Consider the following 12,376-nt stretch of genomic DNA (forward strand, 5'->3'; position numbering starts at 1 on the left):
CAACTGTAGGTCTGGAGCAAATGCGTCTGTTTCAAGGTTACACCAACACTAACAGATAAGATGGCAGCCTTACTGACCTGTTAACTGGAGAAGAAAAGGATGCTGAGTCACTATTTCAAGAGCAAGAGCGACACCTTGTGGCCTCTCAAAACATACCACACATCCTTACAGGCGAGATGCTTATAGCTATTAAAAACACCTTTACGGAAATCCCTCCCCCCCCCCCCCAGAAAATAATTCTGTTTTTGTAAAATACTCTCGTAAAATAACCTTACTCAGGACCGTGGGCTGCAGGATCTGCACACCCTATCAGTAACTCCACCGAGGGCTGGAACTCCCCCCACCCTCCCCAGATTCAAGGTAACCACAACCCTGAATCCTGGGGTCACTACTCCTTTGCTCTCCTCTGTATTTTATGTCATCCGTGTGTGGTCCTAAAAGAAATCGTTTTTTTGTTTTTGTATTTTTGCGGTACGCGGGCCTCTCACTGCTGTGGCCTCTCCCGCTGCGGAGCACAGGCTCTGGACATGCAGGCTCAGCGGCCATGGCTCACGGGCCCAGCTGCTCCGCGGCGTGTGGGATCTTCCCGGACCGGGACACGAACCGTGTCCCCTGCATCGGCAGGCGGACGGACTCTCAACCACTGCACCATCACGGAAGCCCAAGAAATCGTTTTGATTTTAGTTGTTCTGACTTTATTGTGGCTACTGCAACTGAGAAAGCAAAATTTAAATTTTCTTTAATTTAAATGAACTCAAGGGACTTCCCTGGTGGTCCAGTGGTAAGGAATCCGCCTTACAGTGCAGGGGACTCGGGTTCGATACCTGGCCAGGGAACTAAGATCCCACATGCCACGGGGCAACTAAGCCCGCACGACACAACTACTGAGCTCGCATGCCTCAGCTAGAGCCCACGTACTGCAAACTGCAGAGCCCACGCGCCACAACTACAGAGCCCTCGTGCCCTGGAACCTGCGCACCACAACTAAAGAAGAGAAAACCCGTACGCCACAACTAGAGAGAAGCCTGCACACTACAACGAAGAGCCCAGGTGCCGCAACAAAAGAGCCCGCATGCCGCAACAAAGATCCCACATGCTAAGACCCAACGCAGCCATAAATAAATAAGTAAATAAATCTTTAAAAATTAAAATAAATGAATTCAAGATTAAATGGCCACAAATGACTAGTGGCTACCATTCTGGACAGCACAGCTGAAGATTACACTGATAGGATTCATTCAGATTGTTTGCATGTAGCTACAGAACAGGGACCAGCAAACTTACTCTGTAAATGGCCAGAAAGGAAATATTTTAGGCTTTGCAGGCCATAACATGTCGGTTGTGTCGTCACTGTCTTTTAAACAACACTTTTAAACAACAGTTAAGTAAAACCATTCTTAGCTTGTGGTCAGTACAAAAACAGGCCTTGCTGGCTTTGGCCCTCAGGTTGTATGCTATTTCACTTTTTAAAAACTATGCAAGGGGCTTCCCTGGTGGCACAGTAGTTGAGAGTCCACCTGTTGATGCAGGGGACACGGGTTCGTGCCCCGGTCCGGGAAGATCCCACATGCCCCGGAGTGGCTACGCCCGTGAGCCATGGCCGCTGAGCCTGCGCGTCCGGAGCCTGTGCTCCACAACGGGAGAGGCCACAACAGTGAGAGGCCCGCGTACTGCAAAAAAAAAAAAACAACTACGCAGGGCACTTCCCTGGTGGCGCAGTGGTTGAGAGTCCGCCTGCTGATGCAGGGGACATGGGCTCGTGCCCCGGTCCGGGAAGATCCCACGTGCCGCGGAGCAGCTGGGCCCGTGTGCCATGGCCGCTGGGCCTGCACGTCCGGAGCCTGTGCTCCGCAACGGGAGAGGCCACAACAGTGAGAAGCCCGCGTACCGCAAAAAAAATTAATAAATAAATAAATAAATAAAAACTATGCAGGGACTTCCCTGGTGGTCCAGTGGTTAAGAATCTGCCTTCCAATGCAGGCGACGTGGGTTCGATCCCTGGCCGGGGAACTAAGATCCCACATGCCGCGGGGCAACTCAGCCTGCACACCACAACTAAAATGAGCCCATGTGCCGCAACTAGAGAGCCCACGTGCTGCAAGGAAAGATCCCACAGGCCACAACTAAGACTTGATGCAGCCAATAAATAAATAAATATTTTATAAAATAAAATAAAAATACGCAGCACACAACACACTTTGTTGACCCAGTCTCTTGTCAATAGGCAATTGAGTTGTTTCCAGGTACTCAGAACAATTCGCATATTCTCACACATGGGCTTCCTGGTATACACCATGCAAGAATTTATCCTGAGTGCAAACCTAGAACTAGGGTTGTGGGGAAGTGATTTCTAAATGTTCTGTTGCGAGCTTCCCTGGTGGCGCAGTGGTTGAGAGTCCGCCTGCCGGTGCAGGGGACACGGGTTCGTGCCCCGGTCCGGGAGGTTCCCGCATGCCGTGGAGCGGCTGGGCCCGTGAGCCATGGCCACTGGGCCTGCGCGTCCGGAGCCTGTGCTCCGCAACGGGAGAGGCCACAACAGTGAGAGGCCCGCGTACCGCAATCAATCAATCAATCAATAAATGTTCTGTTGCACATGACAATGGAACACTGTTTTCCAGAGTGGCCGGCACATTTACTCTCACACCAGCAATTTATAAGCAATCATGTAGATGCACTTCTCCAAAAACTTCATACGATAACAATTCTTCCTTTATGCCACTTACACTGGACATAAAATAGCATGTTGCTATGGTCTTGATTTGCATTTCCCTGTATTCATAAGATCGAACATCCCTTGTATGTTTACCTTTATGTTAAGATATCTTCGAATCTTGATGTTTCTCCACTTCTATGAAATGCCTCCTACACATCTCTTGCCCAGCTTTCCATTGGGCTAATTGTCCTTTTTGTGTTCGTTTGTAGGTGTTCCTTGGATATTCCTCACATTGAATCTTCTACTGGTTATTATTTGTTGGAAATATGTTCTCCCCAGTTTGTAATGTGTCTTCTCACTTTCTTTGAAAATGTCGTTTGATGAATAGAAAGTCTTAATTTCAATACAGCCAATTTCTGAAATCTTTTCTCTGGCAGTGCTTTTTGTGTCATAAGAAATCCTTCTTTTAATTCAAGTTTGGAAAAATATTCACCTATTAATATATTTAAATAAAGCTAAATGATACCTAAAATTTTCATTTAAGTCCTTAATCACTGTATATGGTGTTCAAGGATCTAAATTCATTTTTTCCCCCATAAGGATATCCACTTTTTAAGCTCCGTTAATTTCTTAAGGATTGTATAATTCTCCCCTGAATGCAACTACAGATTCCATAAAATGCTCCTCAAAATCCCCAAGGGGTGTTTCCTTCCCATGGAACTAATAAGTTGAATCTAAAATTTTATAGAGTAAAGAGTCAAGAACAGCCAAGATACTTCTGATGAAGAGAAGATACACCTACCCAACCAGAAAATCAAGATTTATTATTACACTATAATAATCTACACAAACTAAGGAATGGGAAAGAACAGCACCACTACGTACTTAAGGACCATGTTACAGGCCTAATGGGATCCACACTTAGCAAGTGAAATGTGACAATTTCATAAACCCATGTTATCTGGTGAACGTGGCAGCCACAAGATCTCCCCAGAGGACAATCCCCATCACAGCGCAGGCACCCCTCCAGCTGCTCTACAGGACTTTCCTACCTGTCTGAGCCACAAGCACCAGTGATGTCAGACGATGCTGTCACCAAAAGGACAGAGGACAGTGATGGCAAAAGGGAAGTTTACGGAATAATCCTCGGGAAAAGCCTACTGCCTTGATAGTCTCACTGCTATATAACCTATATGCTCTACCTTTTAAAAGAAATGAGTGTTGTTTCAAGAAACAAAGCTTTAGAACATTTTCTGAAAACAGTACACGTTTCGTCCTTCATATGCTCAGCACAAATCTAAATCAAAGAGAGGTTGCTCACTAAGCAAGTCTTCAACGTGTCACATCCTAAAATGAATGTAGCGATGATTACTGGTGCTTTAAAAGAATCAACCATACCCTCCCCCACACACACACAAAACAAAGGCCACAAACAAAACGCCCTAGACCCTTGCTGCTTAAAAAGTGTGATGCAAGGGGTAAGAGTATCATCATCAACCTCACCTGGCAACTTGTTAAAATGCAGACTCTCAGGCCCCAGACACAGTGAATCACAACGTGCCTTTGAACAACAGAAGTCCCAGCATCTGTGTGAGTCTAAGAAGGACTGCTCTAGGCCACTATCTGCCCTTTCTTCTCCTAATCCACGTGTGACTGTCTGCTGTTGTCCCAACAACACTGGGTCAAGTAGCTAACCTGCTACACTACTTTTTTCTCTCTTACTCTTTTCTCCATTTTTTTTCTTTTCCCTTTTTTGTTTTTGTCTTCTTTTTCTACCACTTCTCACGTGATTCTCTTCATGTGGATGGAACCAAGAGGGACTGTCTTCCACAGCCAATGGAAGTGTTTCTTTCCTGAAGCCAACAATCTGACCTTGTGTTTTCTGCCATCTTTGTATCTGTGACTGTTCTAGGCTATTTTCATTGATGTCACCCATGGGTGTCCTGCTGCTCTGAACAGAAGGTGCCAGACTGCTGAATGCCAGCTAAGTGGGGGTATTCACGGACCCCTTTGTAAACTGAAGGAAAATATAACTGTAATTGAGTAATAATTCATTTCCAAAGCTGGTCACTGACAAAAAGTAGCATTTACGACACGGAATAACTGCTTTAACAACAGACGAAAACGCATAAACATTGTCCATGATAACTCACCTAAGTATTTCACAAAAGACATTAACTTAGCATATTAGAACCATTCGTTCTAAAAGCTTCCCACAACCCTTATTTCAAACGGTTCAATGGCTTCCCCATTCTTCAACTTAAAGAGGACAGCAGTGTTTCCATATTGAGACTGCTTTCATAATTTGACAAAGAGAATTAATGCTACTTGAAATAACTCAGGCACAGAACAAATGAGGTTAATTTCTTTGGAAGATGGAAAGAGTAATGCCTGGCACATATTAGATACTAAATAAATACTTCCTGAGACACAGTATTGTTTTAGTAGACTATTTCACCTAACTCACAATTTCAGTCACAATGGTTAGAGCCTTTATCTCTAGAATTCCCTTGGGAAAAGTTAACTACAGGAACCACTACACTCCAACTGACTGGCATTTAAAGCAACACAACACAAGACTGAGTTTTAGAAAACCTATGCTGTATCTTCAGCATTATAATGCTCTATATATGTAACACCTTACAAAATGAAGTCATACAAGCAACAAAAAGCCCCAAGAAATCAGATTCTCCTCTTCAATTCTGGAGTAAAGTATAATTTTACATGTAAAGCCACATCAAAAGCTACATCATATTTTAAAAAGCTTATCAAGCACATACACATTTTGCTATACTTTATATGGACCTCACTCCCTTGATTTAATACTCACAAGATCGGCATATTTCTTACAGAGAGCTGCCAGCTTTTCTTCTGGAGTTGAAAGGGTGTTTAGGGCTTGCATCAATAATAAGACTTCTTTTCCTGATGATTAACAAGATAAGAAATAAGTCCCAGAAGAAGAATGAGATCAACCTGTAAATTCTAAATAACACTTCCTATGTTCTGACATCCAGAGTAAAATAATTTATGCCTATAACTAGAAATAAGAGATTTACTAGCTAAATTAAGAAAGCTATTTTTAAAATCTGGGTCAGCAGGCACCCCTTCCTCCCCATCTCCACCCCAAATTTCTTCACTCACTAACACTGCGAGCTATTTGTGAAAAGAACTCTTGCTGAAGGCTTAAAAATTCCCTTGCTTAACCACTGATATTCAGGTTAAGACAAAGGGCAAGTTACAAAGGGCAGAATATTTTTATATGCTTCCTCCTAACCAAGTACGAATATAGAAGGAAGTTCAAAGGCAATTTCGGGCGGTACTCTCCGCCTATCTAAGACGCTCATTATCACTGGTGACACAGATCTTTGCCTTTGAGCAATTTAAATAACTTCTGACGACTTAGTAAGCAGATTCTGTGTGTTAACCAAATTTAGTGTAAAAAAAAGAAGAAGAAGGATGTCAAGATGGCACTTCCCTTGGGAAAAAGAGCTGAACAGTATTTTAAGGACTCTGGCAGTGAGAAGCAGGTGACTGAGACAGGATGGAACAAATGGTGTTTTAAAATAAGTGATAAGTTTTATTTCTTCAGCTGGGTGGTAGGTACCATTTTTATTTTTTTAAACGTTCACTCTTCATGAAGAGTATTTCATTAAAAATACATATGTGATGGCAATTCCCTGGTGGTCCAGTGGTTAAGACTCCGTGCTTCCACTGCAGGGGGCACGGGTTCAATCCCTGGTTGGGGAACTAAGATCCCGCACGCTGTGCAGCATGGCGAGAAAGAAAAATAAAAGTGAAAATGACTCTGACTTTGGTGTATGGTGTTCAGATTGCTATGAGGAAAACAAGTAGGCTAACTTCAAAACAGAATCCTTTTCCAACCACAGAAAATTTTAGCAACAAATCCTCTCTCGTTTGGCCCAAGGCCAATAAGAATTTTAAGAGAGATGACAAAATATGATTATTGAATATGATTAGAAATAACAGTAAGGTAACTTGCAATTTTTATGAAGATTTTTAAACTCACACTCCACCTGGTTTTTTCTGAGATACAACTCACATACCATAAAATTCACCCTTTTAAAGTGTACAGTTAAGTATAATCACTAAGTCGTACAACTATCACCACTGTCTAATTTCAGAAACCCCATGCCCATGAGCAGTCACTCCCGAGGCTCCCTCCTCCAGGTCCCTGGCAGCCACTACTCTACTTCCTGTTTCCATGGATTTGCCAATTCTAGACATTTCATATTAAGTGGAATCATATAATTTGCGGTCTTTTGTGTCTGGTTTCTTTCACTTAGCATAATAGTTTAAAGCTTCACCCACAATGTATGAAGACTTCATTCCTTTCTACCACTGAATAATATTCCATGTACAGACAGACCACATTTTGTTTATCCACTCATCAGCTGATGGGTAACTGTGTTGTTTGGACTTTACAGCTATCATGAATAATGCCGCCTTGAGCACTCCTGGACACGTTTTTGTGTGGACACGTTTTCAACCCTCTTGGGAATATAACTAGATGTAGAACTGCAGGGTCGCATGGTAACATTATGTGTAACTTTTTAAGACTCCTTCTGCTTTTACACATTTAACTGGGGCTGCTAATATTGAAGAAATTTGTCTTGTTCGTAAGGAATTAAAAATTTATAGAAATATGAAAAATAATTTTAAGTTTGCCAAGTTAACAGAAAATGGGTATAATACGAAGGATCACTCCAACTCAGCATATAGAAAACCAAACAAATTTAAACACTGTTAATCTCAGGTAGAATAAGTATAAAAAACGTAGGGGCAACCAGTAAGCTTAAAATAAAAGGAGAATTCAGATTTCCTAATGAGATTTACTGTACCGCATTCTTCATCCTGAATCTCAAACACAGCAGAAGAAAACATACCCTTGAAAACCAGTGTTAACCCACTTCTTGAACTTCACCCAACGTTATGTCGTCTCTAAAGTTTTGTGACTAGGTTTAAAATAAAATGATCAAATAAATACACAGTTTTCACAGTAAATTTTGGTCAGACTACATTAAAGATGCAAAGAAGGCAAATCAAATACTACTTCCGTCTGGGACTTCCCTGGTGATCCAGTAGTTAGGACTCCGCGCTTTCACTGCCAAGGGCGCGGGTTCAACCCCTGGTCAGGGAACTAAGATCCTGCAAGCCTCATGGTGAAGCTGGGGGTGGGGACTACTCCTGTCAAATTGGCCCCAGATTTTTTTCACGAAAGCCTATTCTTGACTACTGAGAGAGAAGTAACCTCCTCCTCTGCTGTCTCGGGCCCCCCGGCACGTCACTGCAGCAGACAGGCTGCCTGCCCCACTGAAAACAACAGATGTGTCAGCTGAGCAACATTGCCCCCGACGCTGGCCATGTTCATCATCACCTGTGCTGCGGACAATACAACTCAAAGGAGCAACGTGTGAAACATGCAACCCCCAAGCTGAGGTTGTTACCTAAGGTTTTGTCTTTGTTCCTGTCGCACTCTGAATCTTGCTGACCATCAGGAGGATCTGTTCGAGCCTCTCGCCCAGGAATTTCCTCCCTTGACTCTCGTGTGCAGTACTCTGGGCTCACCAAACTCCTGCCCTTCGTGATAAAGTCACTGTGTGCATCCTCTTCCAAGGAATGCTTGTTACTTGTGCCACCACAGTGTGAGCCTTGATGCTGAAGAATATCATTGGACTGAGAGTTATGCAACATATCCGTTTTCACCCCTAGCCCGCACATTCCAGCTTCTTCCATTGTGCCAATCACAAACTAGAGGGAAGGGGAGAGGAGAAAAAAAGATGGGAAGGGGGGTTAAATTAAATGTAATCAATGTTTACAATCCATCACACACCACAGGTTGACAGCTTTTTCCTTTCTTAGTCGTTTGTAAAACCGATGTAAACATGGTAATTTCTAAGTTTCGCTGAAAGGTGACCTCACTGTAAATAAGAAAATTAAAGTTAAGATGGCCAAAAAACACACGGAAAGATGCTTAATATCACTAATTATCAGAGAAATGCAAATCAAAACTACAATGAGGTATTACCTCACACCAGTCAGAATGGCCATCATCAAAAAATCTACAAACAATAAATGCTGGAGAGGGTGTGGAGAAAAGGGAACCCTCTTGCACTGTTGGTGGGAATGTAAATTGATACAGCCAATATGGAGAACAGTACGGAGGTCCCTTAAAAAACTAAAAATAGAATTAGCATATGATCCAGCAATCCCACTACTGGGCATATACCCTGAGAAAACCATAATTCAAAAAGATACATGCACTGCAGCACTACTGACAATAGCCAGGACATGAAAGCAACCTAAATGTCCATCAACAGAGGAATGGATAAAAGCACATATGCTACATATATACAATGGAATACTACTCAGCCATAAAAAAGCATGAAATGCCATTTGCAGCAACATAGATGGACCAAGAGATTATCATACTGAGTAAAGTAAGTCAGAAAGAGAAAGACAAATATCATATGATATCGTTTATATGTAGAATCTAAAAAAATGGTACAGGGCTTCCCTGGTGGCGCAGTGGTTGAGAGTCCGCCTGCCGATGCAGGGGACACGGGTTCGTGCCCCGGTTTGGGAGGATCCCACATGCCGCGGAGCGGCTGGGCCCGCGAGCCGTGGCCGCTGAGCCTGCGCGTCCGGAGCCTGTGCTCTGCAACGGGAGAGGCCACAACAGTGAGAGGCCCGCATACCACAAAAAAATAAATAAATAAATAAATTTTTTAAATGGTATAAATGAACTTATTTACAAAACAGAAATAGACTCACAGATGTAGAAAACTTACAGTTACCATGGGGGAAAGGGGGGGAAGGATAAACTGGGAGGTTGGGATTGACAGATACACACTACTATATATCAAAATAGATAACTAATAAGGACCTACTGTATAGCACAGGGAACTCTACTCAATACTCTGTAATGGCCTATATGGGAAAAGAACCTAAAAAACAGTGGATATATGTGTATGTGTAACTGATTCACTTTGCTGTACACCTGAAACTAACACAACATTGTAAATCAACTATACTCCAATAAAAATAAAAATTAAAAAAAGAAAGAAAATTAAAGTTAAAACAAATCACAGAACTCAGTGGTACCAAAGGAAGCAAGAAATGCCATTTAGTTGTACATCTAAACTTGTTTCAAAAAAAAAAGTATCAAGTTGTGTTAGTGCCCTAGCCAATAAAAAATAAACGTATTTCCTTATAAAAATTCACCACTTAAAATAATTAGCATCTTAAAAGACATGAAATTATCCCAAGTTAACGAATGTTAATTATTCTGGTCTTAGCCTCTAGGACACAGTACAGCAGAGATGGCTCACTGGCTGTCCAGCAGAAACCCAGGCTCCTCCACAATCCTGTGGAGCCGGGACTGGTGGCCAAGTGCTCAGACCGGCCGACACTTCCCAGCCCCTGTCATCTGGCCAGGACTCCCATGCAAAGTTGCCACCAATAAAATGTGAGCCCAAGGAATGACTTTTCCTTCTGCAACAAAACTTTTTTTAGAAGCACACATTCTTTCTCCTCCATCTCTTTCCCATTCTGGCTGGACACAGAGGTCTCCAAGACCCCAAGAGATGGCAGAGCCACAGGATGAAAGCAGCCTGCACCCCTAAAGCTCACATACCTATACAAGGAAAGCCATCTGTCTTACTAAGAACACCCACACTGGGCTATCAGATGAGAACGAGAATACCTTTCTCTCTTATAAAGCCACAGACATTGTGAGAATTAGGTTTTAAACAGCTACCCCTGCCCTAACAAATACAGACAGCAGGCATGGGACAGACAGCTTCATTCTAGTATTTTATTCTCCATCAGTACTTTAAACTTCTCCTCTCTTCTATCATAATGTTAACCCATTTACTTATGGGGTGGTGTGTGTTTTTCCCCTGGTTGACACTACTTGGTCATATGATGGGGCACAAACTTAAATTCTGTGTATTTCCTCTCTGCGTGAAAGAGGGCCTCTTCCTTTTTTGAATAACATAACTGATGGGGAGGTGGCTAATACCTTTCTCTTATTACAAGTGGACAAAAGCTACTCTACAAAGTTAATAGGAAAAGAGAGATTTATTTTTTCAACTTACAATAGTATCCAGCTGAAGAAATGACGATAATTTAAAGTATCAAAGTAGCAGAGGATGGAGAGGTTAAGGGAACTAAATCCGCATCTTTTATAGTCCAACGTTGATAAATCAAGTACTGTGCTTTTGCAAGAACAAACTGGTGCAGCCACTTTTAAAACCTTTTGCAATATGGCTACCTTCCAATCCAGTTAATTCTACCCCTAGGATTTTACCCTAGTATGTACAGATGTGCAGCCAAAGGCCAAGAATGTTTAAAACCACACTATTTGTAATTGCCCCCGAATGAAATCAACCCAAATTTCTATCAACAGAAGAATGGATGCATTGTGGTGTGTTCATACCATCCAGCAGTGAGAACGAAGTACTGCTACATGCAGCAACAGGGATGAGTCTCATAGAATTTTGTGACGAAGGTGCCAGAAGAAAACATACTACAGGAAACCATTTACATATAAAGTTCAGAAACAAGCAAAACTAATCAATGGTGCCAGAAATCAAGATTGTGTTCACCGCTGGGGGTGGGGCCTTCTGGGGTGCTCGGTAATATAGTCTGTTTCTTGATCTAGGTGGGGTAACGTAGATGTTCACTTTGTGAAAATTCATTAAGCCTAAACCTTTATGATTTGGATACTTTTCTGAATGTATGTTTTACTTCAGTAAGGTTTATTTTAAAAGTTGCAATTTATATATTATTCCAGCATTATGAAGAACCAAAACAAATATTTTCCTCTGGGGAGAGAGATTAGAGATGCATTCTTTTCTGATACTACTTTTTAAAAAATGTGCCTGTTACACTTTTTCTTAAAAAAATTAATGCATTAAGGAGAAATGCGTTTTTTAGAGTTATGGTTTGATGCTACACTCAAATTCTTTCCAAAAAATTCTCTTCCATACGTAATGCAGTCCATAAAGCAGTATTTCTCAAATGTAATCCAGAGATATTAGGTCTACAAAAAATTACCAAGGATTTAGGAAATGTCTTTTGTTAAATTTCATTACTGCAGAAACTTCTTAAAGTCCTTGATAGGCCCAAATAACATACAGAAGTATTAATATCAAGCCAAATGCAAAGTGATCTTTTTTTTTTTTTTGGCTGTGCCATGCGGCTTACAGAATCTTAGTTCCCTGACCAGGGACTGAACCTGGGCCCTCGGCAGTGAAAGTGCAGAGTCCTAACCACTGGACCACGAGGGAATTCCTGCCAAGTGATCATTTTAATGCTACATTATACACAGAACTACTAGTCCCACCTCTATTTTATACCAAATATTAAACTGTCATATACTCGTTGGGCAGATGGATAATGTTAACAGAGATCCTTTATGCAAAAGCAATACTGAGAAGAAGAAAAAAGAAAAACCAACCTAGGGCTTCCCTGGTGGCGCAGTGGTTGAGAGTCCGCCTGCCGATGCAGGGGACACGGGTTCGTGTCCCGGTCCGGGAGGATCCCACATGCCGCGGAGCGGCTGGGCCCGTGAGCCACGGCCGCTGAGCCTGGGCATCCGGAGCCTGTGCTCCGCAGCGGGAGAGGCCACAACAGTGAGAGGCCTGCGTACCGCAAAACAAAAAAACCCCAACCCAGTGCTATTAATACCATCTTCCCCAA

General features: G+C 42.4%; 1 protein-coding gene across 1 annotated transcript in view; it reads right to left on the minus strand.

The window, feature by feature from the left end:
- TXLNG (taxilin gamma) overlaps positions 1 to 12,376 on the minus strand; it is a 52,501-nt gene that overhangs the window by 17,324 nt on the left and 22,801 nt on the right. The window contains exons 2-3 of the mRNA XM_060002557.1: positions 8,119 to 8,422; positions 5,484 to 5,575 (exon numbers count right to left, since the gene is read on the minus strand). Of these exons, the coding sequence (XP_059858540.1) occupies positions 5,484 to 5,575; positions 8,119 to 8,422 (396 nt within the window). The remainder of the gene's footprint in view (positions 1 to 5,483; positions 5,576 to 8,118; positions 8,423 to 12,376) is intronic.

Source organism: Delphinus delphis, chromosome X (genome assembly GCF_949987515.2).
Source record: "Delphinus delphis chromosome X, mDelDel1.2, whole genome shotgun sequence".
Taxonomy (NCBI): domain Eukaryota; kingdom Metazoa; phylum Chordata; class Mammalia; order Artiodactyla; family Delphinidae; genus Delphinus; species Delphinus delphis.